General features: G+C 44.6%; 1 protein-coding gene across 1 annotated transcript; it reads right to left on the bottom strand.

Moving 5' to 3' along the window:
- Nucleotides 1-10,060: 10,060 nt before the first annotated feature.
- LOC149815999 (rhodanese-like domain-containing protein 6) lies at nucleotides 10,061-15,765 on the bottom strand. Its single transcript, XM_089988000.1, has 6 exons — nucleotides 14,662-15,765; nucleotides 14,249-14,465; nucleotides 14,018-14,121; nucleotides 13,757-13,872; nucleotides 10,382-10,503; nucleotides 10,061-10,304 (listed from the first exon to the last, which is right to left on the bottom strand). Exons 1-6 carry the CDS (start codon nucleotides 14,662-14,664, stop codon nucleotides 10,258-10,260), a joined length of 609 nt encoding a protein of 202 aa, XP_089844126.1. The 5' UTR covers nucleotides 14,665-15,765; the 3' UTR covers nucleotides 10,061-10,257.
- Nucleotides 15,766-18,903: the final 3,138 nt, after the last annotated feature.

The raw sequence follows: 18,903 nt of genomic DNA, 5'->3' as shown, positions 1-18,903 counted from the left end.
ATATATATTATTTATTTATTTATTTATCTTGTTTTCTTTTATAAAATTTGATTGCTTCTGTCTTCACAAGTTCAACTTGAGAAGTAATCTTTCTCACCAACCAGGAAGCAAACAGCACGGCCCTAAAGTTTTTTTCCTCTAACCCAAGGCAAAACCAGGCACAAGTATTTTGTGCTTTGAAATCACCATCGTTCATGCCTTCAATCACCACCATTAGTTGTACAATATGGAGGGTTCACCTAAAATTTTAGTGTCATCATTTCATAACAAATGGTGGCAATTAAGGGCATGTTTGAAAGTGAGAAAATTTTTCATAGAAAGAGAAAATTTTGCCCATGAGAGGTTTTGATATAATGATTTTTCGAAAATAAAATTGTTTAACTTGGTATGCATGAGAAAAACTCTCTCGGTGGTGGTGGATCTCTCGGGAAATCACTCCTTCCTCCCTGTCGACGTGCTGAGAGGTTACATGGCGGTGTACGTCGAGCGAGAGCTTTGGTGACATCGTTCCTACGAGAGGCAGAGTTTCACCCGTTGTTATTGCGGGCAGAGGAGGAGTTCAGGTACGAGCACGAGGGTGGCCTGATGCTCCCCTCTGAGGTGGGGGAGTTCAAGGATCTGGTGGTGATCATCACCAGGAGGGAGAGGGAGCGAAGCTCAATTGCGAAGAAGGCCGGATTCGGGGGCCACCATGGCAATCTGGTTAGGTGTTCCGCCCTCGTAGGATTCCCCATCATTGCCCCTTCCTCCCAATGACACAAGACCTCTCCTTGTTATCCACATCAATAGTCTGACAAAGGAGGGGGCCAGGATGGGATGATGGAGAGGGAGCTAAGGAGGAGGTCGGAGGAATGGGAGATGTGTGGGGTGACCCAGTAGGTGTAAAGGAACTGGGCGGCAGAGAAGAAGAGGGGGGCAGAGCTGAAGGAGTTGTTGACGGTGGTGGTGTAGAGGATGAGGAGGAGCTCGTCAGCGGTGGTGGTGAGATGGATGGTGTTGGTGGTCAGATGGGTAGTAGGGATTGTAAATCACCATTTTCTCTTGGTAGAAAACATTCTTCCACCTCTCTTAGGGAGAATGTTTCTTATCATAAAATGTACATTTTAGAAAAACTCTCTTAGAGAAAAAAGTCTCTCTAGTTTGGAAGGGATTTAAAAAAAGTACATTTTTTCAAACCCTTTCAAATGAGAGAAAATTGTCCCCCCATAGAGTTTTTCTAAAAAGGCCATTTTTTGATAGAAAATATTTGATCCTCCACCTAGGGGGTGAAGGAATCTTTCATATTAAAGTTTTTCTGGGTTAGGGCACAAAGCCCCTTCTCTCACCCTAATTTACTGTAGACACCCAAATTTTGACTTAGTTGTCTTGATTCAAGGTCACATTCTAAAAAGTCAGTTACTTCGAGTTTTTCATGGTATACTCGCTATTCATTTTTTGCCTACAAAATGACATCTTTAAGATTTTTGTCCAAAAGAGAGTTCAAATTAAAAAAAAATAGCTTTCAAATGTGACAAAATTCAAGTCATTTTGATATCAAAATACAATGTTATAGCCAAAACAAGTTGATTTGTCTAGTGAAAAAGAAACTATTTTCAGATAAGATGTACTTTGAGCCTGATTTTGACTTCTAAATTTATCAAATTTGGGTTTTTACCAGAAATATGGATTAAAGTAGAGGATGTTAGTGTTCTAATGCATCAAACCACACTTTAAAAAGATGTACAATGCGAGAGTTATGACCAAAACAAGTTAGCATGTTACTTCACCTTAAAAAGATGTTTTGTCCGACAAGTTTGAAAACTTGTCATTAGACACTATCATACTTGTCATTAGACAACCTTAAATTATCGTTACAGAAGATAATTTATTGTCAAATAAGGATATAAAAGCTTGACTTATTGTCAGACATTTTTTACTTGTTAGATAGAAAGTTGCCTGTTTTGGTCTAAAATGCAAGTGAAAACAAGGATAAGGCATATTCCACATGCCAAAATCATAAAAATTCATGATTTGAGCATTTTTGAAACCCAAAACAAGCCCACATGTCTGCCTTAACCTATTCTACCAATTTATCAAAAAGCCCTTTAAGATAAGCCATACAACTTGGGCCAATAAAGGCTTAACACCTTAAATAATCATCCAATCATATCACAACTGTCATGAATTTGCGAGATTTGAATAATTGGGACCAAAATTCATTTCAACTGAACCTTGGATATGAGATCCAAAGTCTATGATCCACTTCAAATTCTATAAATAAGGGGCCTACTCCCCTACTGTGTGTGTGTGTGTGAGAGAGAGAGAGAGAGACTAGATATGAGTAAGGACACCTTGTTGCACAGAGAGCACATTCTAGCCTAGGCGCCCCTACTGTACCTCAGCCTACCTAGCCCATATGACTTAGCCCTAGGTCCCTAACAAAGCCTACAGGGTCCATTTCTGTGGATGCTCGCCAAGCCTTCTTGGAGGGCTACCCAAGCCCGTGGTGAGCATTCTCTCTCCCATTTTCATTATTTTCGTGTTTTTATTGCATTTATTGTTTTAAATTCAGTTTTGTGTTATGTCTCACATTCTATTGTATTTTTCGTGTTTTCCCAAGCTTCAGAGGTGTCCACAACCTCTAAGGTATCGTATCTCATTTTCAAGAATCTGATGAAAGGTATGCACACCCTAAATACCTGAAAAATTGATCTTAGGAGTTGTGATCCTGTAGGAACTGATCCATCTCCACTTGGAGAAGAAAGTCGATCAACTTGCAAGTTGAGTACATACATTTTCACAAAATCTAATTTAAAAACCTTGTTTATTTTTTTTTGAAAAATCAACACATCTACATTTGGCCACTCTTTAGACTTTAGAATACTAGCAGAGTGTGCACAAAAAAGTAGTGTTTTTTAGAAGAAAGCAAGCAAAGAAGGCCATTCTTTTCTTCTTCTAGAAAAAGACTACTTTTTGTGCATTTGTTGACACACACACACACACACACACACACACACACTACTATCATTTTTTTTGAAAGACAAGCTGGGGTTAGGCTACCCCTACCAGATATACAACTATGCCATTAGGTTTCGAAACTGCAACGTCCCAACACAAGGTGACGTGCACTAGTTGATCGTACTAGTATTCTTAAGTCTAAATTGACGAAAAGGCTATCACAACAAACTGTGACTTCACCTCTAGTGCTGATAGCATGGCACTGGGCAAGGTTGCTTTAGAAACATGGGTTGCAGCCACCAGACATCTTTCAAGCAGTTGCGAGTGATCCTACACACTCAAAATTATAGGAATACGAGTGCATAACCAATTCCAGCCTAGACAAAGCATGCATGTGGCATTGCTTAATTAGTATCAAACACAATCCCAAGGTTTGGATAAAGTTTTGTATGCCTGAACTCAGATCTATTTTGGCAAGAGGCGCCATTTATCTTAGACACTACCCTTGTTGCACCCAAAATCTCGGAGAGCCTTGCAACATGCCACAGGTATGGGACTTGGTGCGGTGCATGGGGTTGAAGAGACGTGTGCATGCCACCTATAGTGTCGTGTGCCTGAGCTTGGCACTGGGCTGTGCAAAGGGGTGTGGCGTGTGCACGGGTTGGTGCAACGCAGGTGCTGAAAAAGGTGTGTGCATGTCACTGATTGCGTCATGTGCCTGAGCTTGGCACTAGACAGTGGAAGGAGTGTGTGACATGTGCATTGGCAAGGTGCAGTGCACATTCATAAGAGGCACGTGCATGCCACATATGGTGTCGTGTGCTGGAGTGGGGCACAGGGCTGTGCAAGGAGTGTGGCATGTGCCTGGTGTGGTGCAGTGCAGATGCGGCAACAGATGCATGGATGTGTGTGAAGTGCGGTGGAAGTGCCCCAAGAGTGATGGATTGGTTGGTTGCGACGTGCATGAGGCAGTCGGGCCAACCCCGTGACAAATAGGCCTTGCCCATGTGTGCAGAGTTTGGTGCACATGCATAACAATGGTGTCGTGTGTTGCACAGACCATTGTTGTGCGTGGTGCATGTGGCGTACGAAGCACAGCATGCGGAGAGCATGTAGTTGCAGTGAGCATGGTCGGAGCTTGGCATGTGCAGCAATGTGCACAGTGTGGGCACAGTTGCGTGCATAATCTTTGAGACGATAATCCAATGAGCATTTGAAGTTGTTTGGGGCCAAGATCGAAGATTCACCGTGTAAATGAACTATGGGGAACACGTGGGTGAAGGCGGATTTGAAGAATTCCGAAGTTGAGAAATTTATGGTTCCCCAAGTGTTATTCGGGTTCCTCTTGCTGGCAGGGGCCTCGCTCCTAAAATACCTATATAAGGGACCTCCTGTTTGAGCTGTCTGGCACATGTTGCAGCACTTTGGCATAGGCACCCCCTATATCGCACGGGCAGCACTGGGAGTGCATGGGGGTGTCCGTGTGTAGTGCAAATCCCCCATGGGACGTAGGCAAAGGCCTTGGGTGCGCGGGTAGGCGACTCTTGGTGCGGCAGTGCGGTCCCAACCGTGCATGGTGGCACGGGGTTGTGCAAGTGAGTGCACAGCGCCAGCGAATGAGTTTGGGTGGTGCTTATCGCTATGGCATGGAATCATCAACTGGTCTTCGGACTGGGGGTCGAAAGACCTGGTCCCTTCGGTGGTGAGGTTATGTTGGGGGCGTGCCCATGGGGCTGCGATCTGCTCCATGGCACGCGAGGCTAAGGCATCTGTGCGTTGTTGGCTTAGATGGTTGGGCTTGAGGAAAGGTGGCTTGCAATGATGGTTGGAGGCATGACATGCATCGGTAAAGGCTTTGGGATGTGTTATGCTCCCCATGACCCGTGTTGGATGTTGGTTAAGTCGGTAGTGCTGCGAAGGCACGTTTCAGCCCTTGTCAACGTGCGCTTGTTTGTGGGAGCTGTAAGGCATGTTTGGCTTGGTTGTTGAAGGTGCTAGCCGGTATGGGACGGCTATGCACGTAAGTGGCAATCAGATGCACGATGGACCATGTTCGGAAGGATTTCTTGAAAAGAAGGGTTTGTTAAGTTGACGTTCCGCTGGGTAAGAAGTTTACGTGTGGGAAACACGTGCTGTGAGGCTGACTAGGCCGTGAGGCCTAGTGCCGCACGGGCCTTCCTTGGCTTGAAATGCGAAAAATTTGGCCTTGGAAAATTAGCCTGTGACAACTGGTATCAGAGCAGGAGCATCCGAGTGCCTAAGTGGTGGATGTGTTGGAGAGCCTTTGGCCGGGTTTCTCTTCATGTTGCCAAATCATATTCGGAGCACCGAAGTCGGAGTGTGATGCTTCATGGTGGAGTTAACATGAAGGCTGGTTTGTTGGAGTGGGATTGGCTATGTGGAAGGCCAACTATATAGTCAGCTCAGGACAACAATGTGCAGTTTCTGTGTGGACGAGAACGATCATTGGTTTCCTTCATGCCTCGAAAGCTTGCGAGGCACAGTGGCATACAAGATGTGTGTTTAAAAAGAAATGAATCCTTTGGGTCGATGCGACACTGAAAGGGCAGTGGTTGCTTATTGCGAGCTCAACAATTACCAAGAAGGTGCCCTATAAATCAGGGCTTATGCGCGGCAGAAGGTCGCTGAGGAATGCGGTGGACCGTTGATGGAGTTGCTAGAGACATGCTAAGGTATCGGACTTAGTGTGTTCGAAAGTTGCAGTAACTGCGGGTTGAAGCCAAAGTGTAGGCACACCTTTGGATTCGAGGGTGCCTTGTGTGGTGAGAGCAGTGCAAGGAGAAGCTCGACTGTCACTCTGTGTTGAAGGCAACACGATAAGGAGTGCCTTGATTGTTGCTCGTGTGTGCCGGCACACTCTCCATGGACCACAGTCAGGATGACTGGTGGTGTGCAGACCAGGTATGGCCAAAGAGGCATGACCTGAAGTGACCGAGCCATCGAATGAGCAATGAGGGCACACGTGTAAGGTGCTTAGACAGCAAGATGCTGTGCGGGCATGGAGATCCGCTTGAGAATGGGGACTACGCTGGGGTCCCGTGATTATGAAAAGAGAAAAGGAACTGAATGGGAAGGTACACAACATCCGGATGGATTGCATTGTCGAAGGGAACTCCTTAGCTGTTAAGCAAAGAGATCGTCGAGGACGACGATGGCTTAAGTGGGGGAGGATGTTGCACCCAAAATCTCGGAGAGCCTTGCAACGTGCCACAGGTATGGGACTTGGTGCGGTGCATGGGGTTGAAGAGACGTGTGCATGCCACTGATAGTGCCGTGTGCCTGAGCTTGGCACTGGGCTGTGCAAAGGGGTGTGGCGTGTGCACGGGTTGGTGCAACGCAGGTGCTGAAAAAGGTGTGTGTATGTCACTGGTTGCGTCATGTGCCTGAGCTTGGCACTAGACAGTGGAAGGAGTGTGTGACATGTGCACTGGCAAGGTGCAGTGCACATTCATAAGAGGCACGTGCATGCCACAGATGGTGTCGTGTGCTGGAGTGGGGCACAGGGCTGTGCAAGGAGTGTGGCATGTGCCTGGTGTGGTGCAGTGCAGATGCGGCAACAGATGCATGGATGTGTGTGAAGTGCGGTGGAAGTGCCCCAAGAGTGATGGATTGGTTGGTTGCGACGTGCATGAGGCAGTCGGGCCAACCCCGTGACAAACAGGCCTTGCCCATGTGTGCAGAGTTTGGTGCACATGCATAACAGTGGTGTCGTGTGTTGCACAGACCATTGTTGTGCGTGGTGCATGTGGCGTGCGAAGCACATCATGCGGAGGGCATGTAGTTGCGGTGAGCATGGTCGGAGCTTGGCATGTGCAGCAATGTGCACAGTGTGGGCACAGTTGCGTGCACAATCTTTGAGGCGATAATCCAATGAGCATTTGAAGTTGTTTGGGGCCAAGATCGAAGATTCACCGTGTAAATGGACTATGGGGAACACGTGGGTGAAGGCGGATTTGAAGAATTCCGAAGTTGAGAAATTTATGGTTCCCCAAGTGTTATTCGGGTTCCTCTTGCTGGCAGGGGCCTCGCTCCTAAAATACCTATATAGGGGACCTCCTGTTTGAGCTGTCTGGCACATGTTGCAGCACTTTGGCATAGGCACCCCCTATATCGCACGGGCAGCACTGGGAGTGCATGGGGGTGTCCGTGTGTAGTGCAAATCCCCCATGGGACGTAGGCAAAGGCCTTGGGTGCGCGGGTAGGCGACTCTTGGTGCGGCAGTGCGGTCCCAACCGTGCATGGTGGCACGGGGTTGTGCAAGTGAGTGCACAGCGCCAGCGAATGAGTTTGGGTGGTGCTTATCGCTATGGCATGGAATCATCAACTGGTCTTCGGACTGGGGGTCGAAAGACCTGGTCCCTTCGGTGGTGAGGTTATGTTGGGGGCGTGCCCATGGGGCTGCGATCTGCTCCATGGCACGCGAGGCTAAGGCATCTGTGCGTTGTTGGCTTAGATGGTTGGGCTTGAGGAAAGGTGGCTTGCAATGATGGTTGGAGGCATGACATGCATCGGTAAAGGCTTTGGGATGTGTTATGCTCCCCATGACCCGTGTTGGATGTTGGTTAAGTCGGTAGTGCTGCGAAGGCACGTTTCAGCCCTTGTCAACGTGCGCTTGCTTGTGGGAGCTGTAAGGCATGTTTGGCTTGGTTGTTGAAGGTGCTAGCCGGTATGGGACGGCTATGCACGTAAGTGGCAATCAGATGCACGATGGACCATGTTCGGAAGGATTTCTTGAAAAGAAGGGTTTGTTAAGTTGACGTTCCGCTGGGTAAGAAGTTTACGTGTGGGAAACACGTGCTGTGAGGCTGACTAGGCCGTGAGGCCTAGTGCCGCACAGGCCTTCCTTGGCTTGAAATGCGAAAAATTTGGCCTTGGAAAATTAGCCCGTGACAACCCTACTATTAATATTAAAATCGAGAAATTAATTACTTGTCAATATTGCAACCTGTTATGCCGTAGTTTTTTTTTTTTGTTATTCATGGTTATCATCAAATCCCCTCCATGTGTAACCCAAGAAAAAACTTATGTGGACATATCTTCTTAAGTATCCATTAACAATAAATTTATATGAAGTTCTAAACTATGAATGGACATTCAATCACTGTATAGAAGAACTACACTTAATACCTATGTCACATGGGTGCGAGTGCGGGTGCGGGGATGTGGCACTCTAAAAAAAATTTATGGGTGCAGGTGTACGGCAAAAAAAAAATCAGGTTTGGATCCGTGTCAAATTCAGATCCAAACCCGATAAAACATGTTACATGCTTTAAATAAGCACGTAGGGTACGGTTTCATTTGTGAAACCCTCCCCCAAGCTGCTCACTCTCACTCCTCGCTCGCCTTCTCCCCCACTGCATGCTCCATCTCTTTCGTTCGTTTTTCGGCCACTTGACACCAGCAAGCTCCACGTTCGGCGAGGCCTCCTCCGGCCCCCTTTTAGGTGAGTTCCCTCTCGCCTCTCTCTTTCTTCTTCTTCTTCAGGCGAGCCTCCCTTGACGTTCTTTTTTTTTTTACATAAATGCAGGGTCTGGTTGACCGCACCGGGTGCCGCACCCGCATCGCATCACATCGACGCGGGTGCGGCACCTGGTTAGCCGAATCCCTGTGACAGCTTAATATTAATATTTTAAAATTGTTTGCGTTGCCAATGACTGGTACGGATACCAGTACAAGAAAGATACGGGTATGGGTTTTAAAGAGATGCATAGTGTACCAGTTTTTTTTCAGAGGTGGGCCACGTAAGGCAGGGTGGTCGTGGGACCCCAACCGGGGTTTCCCTCACTTCGGCAAGGGTTCCTCATAAAAAAAATGTACCAAAATTTTTAGTGCTCAACAATTATAATTGTATTTCAAAAAGGGTGAACCAAGGTGTGATCTCTAACAAATATGCCATGTTGAAAACATCCAAGGAAATTAGATTGAGAGTGAGGTTTTTGACCCGAGTGCGTATTATTGCACACCTGCCAACAATAAATATATATAATGTACTCTAAGGCTTAAGTTATGATGTTGTTGCTATCTAAGGGGTCCGTGGATTAGTTATGGGTCACACAAGGAGCTATTGAGTAGTTGGTTGATTTAATAAATTTTGTGGAAGGTTCATTTAGCTATTTAAGTTGTAGGACGGACCCCTACCAAACCCTATACCGTCCGGGTATGGTAATAAATAAGAATACCTGATTAAGACCTGAGTCTGGACCCACCGATTAATACATGGAGCCAGGTATAGTTTCAAAAAAAATTATGCCAGACCCGGGCCCGAACCCAGTTGCGATTAAGACCCGCAATTTTTCAATGTAAAGATAATAAAAAAATAGTATTTTACCGGGTATGGCCCGGGTTTAGTTCATGTAGTTCTTATAGGTCCAGGTATGATTTCTCTTATGGTAGGTCCAATTGGATCTGAGTCCATACCCGATACCATACCCAAAAAATTGAGGCCAGGTCTGATTCTACCTGGGTCCGAACCAAACCCTACCGGTTGACACCCCTATATTAAAGCCAATGACGATGTGGACGAACTTAGCGTTGAAGAAGTCCTAATTTAGTCCATATTTGCTTTTTTGAGTGAGCGTCTGGTACTTTGTCATTGAAGTTGAGAGAAACACGGTGTCTGGATTTAGGCACATCCCAACGATCTGGTGTAATGTGAACGAATACTTTAAGTGTGCATTCATAAAATACAACTGATATCAAATCCCATTCCAACAGTAAAAGGACTACCATTCAGGCGATGGGTAGCTCAGTCTTGTACAATCAGTTCCCACCTGGCAAATAGGTATACACGAAAGGAAACATTTGATAAGTTGGCTGTGCTCAACTTTCAACTTTTAACCATTCTTCCACCGGGGCTTGAGATAATGCATTGATCAGCATAATTGGTGGAGCTTCAAACTTTCAATTACCACACTCCATTAAGTCCAAAACCACTCAAAGTTTCTTATACACGATTCATGAAGACGAGGTCCACGGGTGTTTCTAGAAAGTGGAGCCCGCGTTTTGTAGAAGCGGCGAAAGTTGCACAGGGAAATTCTGCGGTTAAATTAATAACATGGTTGACTTGAAATGCTAATTTCTTCTTCAAAAATACACTCCCCCAAAAAACAAAAACAAAAAAAATCTTCTTCAAACATCCATACAAAAAAGTGAATATAACAAATATTACTGTCACACTTTTACCAACGCTATGAAGAATAAGTTGGGAATCGTTAAAAATAGAATACCAAAAGATGAGAAGAGGTACTAATATCCACTAGCTAGTGCGTTTCCCTCGGCTGATACGACGTCCCCCCCATTTCAAAGGCTCTCGATAAATTTGAGCAACACGTTTTGTGCTTCTTCATCTGCTGAAACATTATAAAAGGAGATTGGAAAAAGGAAAAAAGAGAGACTTATGATTTCTGAGGCTCAAGATACGTACCAAGTCGGAGTACAGTGTGACCTACGGGGTGGCGAATGACCTTTGGATTCACGTACGATTCTACTAGCAACTCCCCATGCTGCTTTAAGAAATCAATTTCCCCTGAAACCAAACACACACACCCAAAAAAAAAAAAAATCGTCCGTTCGATCGATTATGGAGAGGAAACCGCAATTCCTATCATTAAGCAAGATCTAATTTGTCCATGGCTATTCCCAGAGAAAGGGATGAACAGAAAGGTGCTAACAAATGCGCTGGTTACCTTGTGAAACGTGGGCGCCCATACGGGAAACTCTAGCTCTAGGTCGGGGCAGGTGCGACCTCCCTATCCACGAGCACCATGGAGCCAACTACCCCTTAAGATCTGGTTCGATTCGTTTTATTACCAAAAGCTGGGATGGAATACGGAACCCTTTTGGCCAATCGATTGTCCCGAGACATTTGGAAAGGGCCTCATCGCCCACCGACATTCCCGCGAGTCAGCAGTCTAACAAGGCTCTGGCTCCCCGAACAAATTTTTTGGTCTCAAGGCGCACGCAACCACGTCCGCGTTAAAAGCCGCGTGCACCCTTACTGGGTCGGCTCTCAGAAAAAAAAAACGGTCATGACTCTCTCTCTCTCTCTCTCTCTGAATAATAAGTCTGCTATCAATATCGGTCATTGATGGGCATGCCTGGGCTGTTCTTGGCTTACCGAGAAAATGTATAGAAGGGCAATCGATCTTTGGAGAATATGCCTGCTCCGCCAGCTGGAGATCTGCAAACTTGCCTCCTGAGATTATCACCACGAAGAGTATTTTGATGCAGTGAGGAGATCGCAACTGTCGCGTGAGGGTGCAGACGTTGAAGGTTGAGGATTCAGGAAGGGAAACGACGCTGCCTCGTCATGGGGTTGAGGTTGCTGCTCCCTTCAAGCAACATGCGATAACCCAAGGCAGCAGGAAATCAAAGACTCGAATCAATGGATCCGAGCATCAGTTTATTATAATAATGGGCAATGCTTAACAGTAAAGAAAGGATGACTAATACAAAAATAAAACAAAGTGGTTGGGAAGCTGAATAAATAATAATAATAATAACAGAAGGAAGCCTAAAGAAGAAATGAAAAAAAAAAATGAACGTGCGGCTGAAGCAAGTTGCAAAGAAAACTTTTCAGAATCCAAAATCCCCCCCCCCCTCACGCAATCCTAGGAGAGGATTTTTATAACGGCTAGCGGATCCGGGTATCGGGTCCTATCCTAGAACCCCTTCGTCCAACCTACCCAGTTGGACCCAATTCAGGGTTTGTCCCGGATCTGGCTCAACCCAACCGTTTTGACCCTAGCATGAGATTCGAGATCAACTCAGGCCTGCATCGAACCTGTACAGAGCTTCTGTTTTACTTTGAGACGGGTCAAAACCAGACCCATGATTATATGGATCGTGGATCGAGTTCAAACCAAGTCTTTTACCCTCTCAACTCGATCCCAGATCCAACCTATCCAAATCTGAGTCCGACGATTACTTTAAGGTCATACCCGATCCAAAACCAATCGAGTTCAAATTACAATCAACACCAAATCCAAAACTCCTACCCAAACCCAAATCCGGACCCATTATTCTACCCAAATTCAGACCCCTATTGCAATCCAAAATTCAACCCCTATACCCTATCCACATCCAACCCCAAACTATCATCCGAACTCAAACCAAACCTATCATCCAAATCCAAACTCTAACTGTATTATATACCCACTCTATCTCCCTTTATTGGGACCACCTCCCCCACCAGATCCTCAACAACGATTTCAACCAGTTCCTCCTCTTGCTCGGAATCGACAGAGACCACCTCTAGCAGCAACAGTACTGGTACAGCGTGAGTCAGCGCACTCATAGCGCCAACCACAGGGTGATAGAGATCGACGCTCTCAGCAGGTCACGAGACACATGTTGATGATAATACACAACAAAGAGTTTTATGAACAGCAGAAACCACTGACTCTGCAAGATGTCAAGACTTTAATAATCATTTTAAAGGAGGCTTTGTGGCATCTCCTGTAGGTGGTTCCTATAAAGAACTTTATAGGACAGAAATCTACTACAAATCTTTCTAGTCACAAGCAGCTTTCGATTGAATTTATTGACCAAAGAGTTAGTATTGTGACATCTGAGCTTTTGGCACAGTTGCAAGATTGGAATAGCAGGCGACAGTTTATATCACCTGATGACTTACATGCTCACGAAGCAATCAACGAAAATTTCTTTCCTCGGGTTGTAAGTGAAAACACGAGAGCCAACAACATATTAAAGCAATCTCCTTTTCTTGTGTCATTTACGAGCAGAGTCAGAATTTACACTTCACAATTGGGAGTTATACGGCAATCAAATGGGGCTCATGCTGTTTTCACTAGACACCGATTTAGAATAAGACGTGATCAAATTGTTGAAGATGCATTTAATCAGTTGAGCCTGATGTCTGAAAAGGATCTTAAGGGAATGATCTGGGTGACATTTGTCAATGAATTGGGAGTCAATGAGGCTGGCATAGTTGGAGGAAGGGTTTGTAAGGATTTTATGGAAAACATAACCAGACCGGATCTTGATGTGCAATGTGGCCTATTTAAGGAAACCTCTGATCAGATGTTATATCCAAACCCTGCCTCAGGAATGATACATGAACAACACCTCAAGTATTTCGGTTTCTTGAAACTGTCCTTGGAAAGGCAATGTTTGAAAGTATTTTTGTCAAAATACCGTTTGTGACTTTCTTCTTGAACAAGTTGAAGCAAAAGCATAACTACCTCAATGACTTGTCTTCTTTGGACCCAAAATGGTACTAGCACCTCCTTTTCTTGAAGCATTATAAAAACTACATTTCTGAGTTAGGGTTATATTTGAGCTCCTTCCAGGTGGACAAGATTTACAGCAGAGCTAGATTGGATAGAGATATTCAAGGATCGCTCCATAGTATGGATGTTGATGACTTATGCTTATTATGCTGGTGGATATCAGGAGGCCCAGTCCCTTTTCAGCATTTTCTATTTATCGTTTCGTATCCACTTGTTTCTTTTTCTGAATCCGATTGACTGTTATTGCAAAATAAATATCAACTACTGGGCATTCACGGTGGTCTTCGTTATCAACCTCAGCACATCCCATGATTGAAACAGCCGTGAATCCCTTTCTTCAGCACCCGTGTGCGTTGTTGCAAGTCAGCCACGTTGCCTAGCGTGCACCACGATACCCCCACTGCATCAGTATCTTGGGTACCTTCCTTAAACAAAACCCCTGCTTACAGGTAACACCAGCCCAACCCCATAAACCCACCGTTTAACAGCCAGCACAATTGAAATCCCCTTTCAAGGTTTTGAAGAACACCGCATACAATGAAGATCACCAGAAATTCCAAGATAAACAAAAGAAAGAAGGAAAGAGAGTACGGTGGTAAGGGTCTCCATATTCTGGCCACACCTTTGCTTGAAGGCCGGGCAAAGCAACTGAGAGGATTGCACCCTTTCGATTGAAACCAAAAGCGAATAAAAAAAAAACGTCACAAAAAGAGACCGACAACACTCTAAAATCCAATTCCCGACAAAGAACAAAAATATATAAGAAAGAAGATTGCTAATTAAAGAAAAAATTGAAGGTAAATAGATACCTGAGAGAATCCCAAGAGCCCATCAAAAGGGCCGTGCTGTATCATGAAATCCTCCGTGTAGGAAAGGCACTTGTCAAAATTCCTATATTCGGTGAATGATGAATCTCTATTTAAAGTAGAAAGAAGAAGAAAATAAGGAAAGAGAAGATAACAATTTAATTTAAATTAAAAAGAAAATAAATGGAAAAGCAAGTGAGCAAGATGGAAGGGAGGCGACGTAGAAAGGAACACTGACAGGGTTGAATTGGAACCATTCGTAAAAGGGAGGAGAGAAGATATGATCGACGTCGGATTTGCCTTCAGCAGGGAAGGGGGCATCGAGAAATACGAGATCGAGCTTGTCGAGGACGTTCCGAGACAACGTGTCGATCTGATGCTTCGTGATGGCACCGCTGGTTCGGAAGCCCTCCCTGTAGATATTTGGGTTTGGGTCCAACCCCGTTTGACACTAAAGAGAGGGTTAGTGGGTTGTTAGTGAGCAGTTAAAAGAGAGTTAGTGGGGGTAGAGGTTACGTCTTCCATTATAAAGAGAAGACTTGTATGATGAGAGCAGCAAGAAACCAGACCATAATTGTCATTGAGTCATGCTTATGCTTATTATGCCTATTGCTCATAATTGTCATTGGGTTCAGGGTCATGCTTACCATCTCCTTGAAGGCCTTGGCTCATCCAGAGGACTAGGAGAACGCCGAGCACTCGCGTCGCTTCGACCATGATGTCCAGTGATACATGCATATTTTGTATTTCAGTTTTAATTTTGAGAATACGCCAACATTGGGTTATGGGCCTTCCACTGCGCATGAGGGTGCATCGGGAGCGTTCATTTGACGCTAGCCGATGTCTTGATTTACGTTGCTGATGTAGTAGGCCTTTGGGTCTGATGTCTCATTACCAGTACCGGAGTCAGCGGGTAGCAGAATCAGGGCCGGCATGTGAGTATGCTCATTCTGCTACGGGTGACCGGTGGCATTCTAGAAGCCTATTGTTACACCCCTGCTATGGTTTAAAAAAAAAAACAGAGGGTAATCCGGCCTTCCCGCTTCGCAGAAACGGCTTTCACCGGGCAGGAAGGGGGAGACGGTTGACGTTGTCGCCATCGGCGTTCGTCGGCAGGACCACTGCTGCTGAGCCTCTCAGTTTCTGAGTAAAACCGAAAGAACCGATAGGATTTTTTTTGTTTTTTCGGACAATCACCGTCGCCGATGAGGCAGGGACCGGATCCCTGTCGTCGGCGGCCTTGTCGGTTGGTTATCGGTGGCGAGAGCCAACCCCGGTGGCAGGTGTTGCTACCGGCGACATATCTGAACAAAAAAATAATCAAAACCCTTTACCTTCGTGGCATTCGCCGGGGAGGTAAGGGGGGCGACGATCGCTGAAGGCCTCGCCGGCGCCGCTGGCTGCTGAGAAGGTTCGCCGGAGTGCCATCGTCGCCGGACCGCCGTGCTGGCCGAAACCCCAAATCTCTTCGTTGGATGTTTTTTTTCGACGAAGTTTCTGCCATGGGTCGTCGCCGGAATACGGGGGTTGCCATTTGCCGATGGTCGAAGATTCACTGTCGGCCTCACCGGTCGACCACTGTATTGGGGGCGACCGTTTTTAGTGGCCGATCGTGGCTTTCGGTTTTTAAGAAAACCGAAAGCCCTTTCGGTTTTTCGGTTTTCTGGTTTCTCAGAAAACCGCCATCGCCGGGGAGCGGGGGGTCTTGTTTTGCCTGGCGTCGCCATTTCACCAGCATCTTAGCCGATGATTTTTTCAGTATCTGAGAGGGCGAAGGGCTTTTGTCCTTTCGGTTTATGAGAAACCGATGTTCTGTTTCTCAGAAACATAATTACTCTCATTTACCAGCCCAGGTCCGGGCGGATCGGGCCCAAATCTGAACCAGCGTATGGACCCGATCCAAGAGTCCGGACCTGACCCCCCGGCATGAGGGTTCGAACCAGACCCAGATCCTTTTGAGATTTCGGGTTTAGGTTAGGCCAGAACCCCTGGATCAGACCCGGACCTATTTTGGTTCCGGGTCTAGGTCTGATCTTAAAATGTTGGTGACCCGATTCGACCCGGTTGAATAAGAACCGGACCCATTTGGGTTCTAGGTTTGCTCCGATCTGGATGTACCAGGTCATGATCCGAAGTCAATCGGATCTGGGTTTGCATTGGGTCTGTTCTGATCTGGTTAGATCGGGTCTAGATCCAGACCAAATCGGATCCCGACTTGGACCAGATATGGTTTCTGGACTTAACCTGGATCTTGTAATGGATCGGATCTAGGTTTGGATCAGATATGGATTATTGGATTCAATCCGAGACCCAGACATTATGGGTTTGGATCCAGATTAGATCCAAACCAGGGTATTCAACCGAAGATCCATTTTAACTGGATCTAGGTCCGGATTAGATCCGCAACAGAATCTAGGCACTGTTTACACCTGAATTGGTTCTGTGATCAATACGGCTCTTTCAGAAACCGGTTTCTAACATTTTCCCACTTGTTTCAAGATATAGAGACCATGTTTTCATAAATCCATGAAATTGCAGGGATTTTCTCATTTAGTTACAAGGTTTTGTAAGCTTTTGTTCATGTTTTATACTGATTCATTAGGTTCAGAATTGGTTCAAACCCTTAGATGATCGGTTTGAGGCCATTTCGGATCGGTTTGGAGCCATTTCAGATCGGTTCGAAGTGTTTTTAGACCTGTTACTACATGAAGACTCTGGGTTTTACCCATATGAGTATGTTTTTATTATTTTTCATGCTTTATTATTAAGGAAGCATGACTTATGCGTGATTAATACATGTGTTTTATATTATCTAAGTTATGCATAATATTTTTAAGCATGATTAGGACAAAATTCATACTATTTTTTAATGTGTTATTATCAAAATTAGTTTATGCATATATGTTAAAGCATGAACTTGTATTTTGACGATATAATGCATATTTCATTATGAATATACACGCATTAACATGTGTGTATGGGCATGCTCCATAATACGAACATGATTTCGGTAAAAGATCTTGATTGACTGACTCATGTAATCACCAAAGTAATTTGAGTTGCGTTAATTAAGTATTCTTTGTACCATATCAAGATTCAATATTATAATTGTGTGTGACTTTACTAAACAACGATTCTACCCAAAGGTAGGTAATTATGTTTCAAATTCATATAAGGTATAATAGTAGATGTGTATTTCAGCCCATAAAGCATGTTCGTACCCAAAGGTACAGTGCTGAATTGCCTCTAGTTACATGATCTGTTAGTTTCACCAACTGAAGTCAAATCTTTTTTATTTGAAAAGATGAAGCAACTATGAGTATTATTGTTTCCACCAAAGTAGAACGGTAATGGCTCAATTATGGTTGTCTCAGAAAAGGTTAATAATAAAGGGTCTCAATGTTTAGCTTTTCATCATATATCTTATCTAAGCAATAATAAAGTTTTCTTTTAGGTTCCTTGTTGTATCAGGTTCTTTCCTCATTGACAGTTATAGTAATATTTTCCTATTAGACGGATCTAATTTCTCGGATTGAAAAGAAATAGTGTTGTTCACTCTCGGATACATGGACTTGAATTTGGCCCTTAGAACGAATGAACCTTGCGCTTAGGGGTGGCAATCGGGTCGGGTCGGTGGGTTGGCGGGTCAGAATACCTCAACCCGAACACGACCTGTTTATTAAACGGGTCGGATGCGGCAAACACGAACATGACCCATTTATTAAACGGGTAACCCGACACGACATGGTTAACCCGTTTAATAAATGGGTTGGGTCGTCACGACCTGATTGCACGACACAGTGATCCGCTTATTAAACGGGTCGACCCGAGTAACCCGCCGAAGACTGCCCTCGTGAGCATGCCCTGCTCTTTCAGTAATGATTTGCCTTGCCTTTCTAACACAATCTTGAAAGGTAGTCAAGTCGACATTGAATTCCCCATCTCGCAAGGTATGCAATTCCTCTACCACCATCACAAACTTTGGCAATTGTAGTGTCTTCTTCAAAATATTGACAAAGTTATTTTGTATTAGGAAGTTAATAAGGAAATTCAACCTCTGAACATGAATTGACCTTATACACATTTCATCTTTATTTGGCTCCTTAATCAACAAAGCTATATCTAGAAGAAGCTCAGAGATCATCCTTCATTTTTTCTTCAAAAAATGTATATGAATCAGCAAAGACACCAGCATGTGCAAAATGGGATCCACAACCCAAACTGAAAGCAGACCCACCAAGCACCTACTCAGCTATCTTAAATTCAGAACATATATGCTGATCCCCCAAGAGAACAGGAATGAAAGACTCGTTTTCAACCTACAAAGGAAGCAGTGATCAGAATACACCACCAAAACCTACATGACCATGAAATGAAAGGTGATTCACAAACATGAAAATTAAAATGGCTGTTGCATAAGATACATAATACAAATGCCACAAAAACAAACAAAAAGTGTCAGTATCTCCCAAGAGAACAGGAATGAAAGACTCGTTTTCAACCTACAAAGGAAGCAATGATCAGAATACACCACCAAAACCTACATGACCATGAAATGAAAGGTGATTCACAAACATGAAAATTAAAATGGCTGCTGCATAAGATACATAATACAAATGCCACAAAAACAAACAAAAAGTGTCAGTCCCTCTTTCATTGCATGGATATCCTTAAGATGATTGATTGCATACATGAACACAGCCACAAAATGTAAATGGTTCCACCGGCATGGACATTAATAATATGAATGTCAGATGATATCTGCTAGTGAAACAATTAAGCAACTGATGATAACCAGAAAGAAACAACCAACAAATTTCAGTAAAGTAGGACCAGATGCATGGAAGGTGCCAAATAACAACAGCTAGGAAGTCCATATGAAGGAAATT

Source organism: Nuphar pumila, chromosome 14, assembly GCF_984573655.1.
Source record: "Nuphar pumila chromosome 14, dmNupPumi1.hap1.1, whole genome shotgun sequence".
Classification (NCBI taxonomy): Eukaryota; Viridiplantae; Streptophyta; class Magnoliopsida; order Nymphaeales; family Nymphaeaceae; genus Nuphar; species Nuphar pumila.
This window is presented reverse-complemented; position numbering and strand designations above follow the sequence as displayed.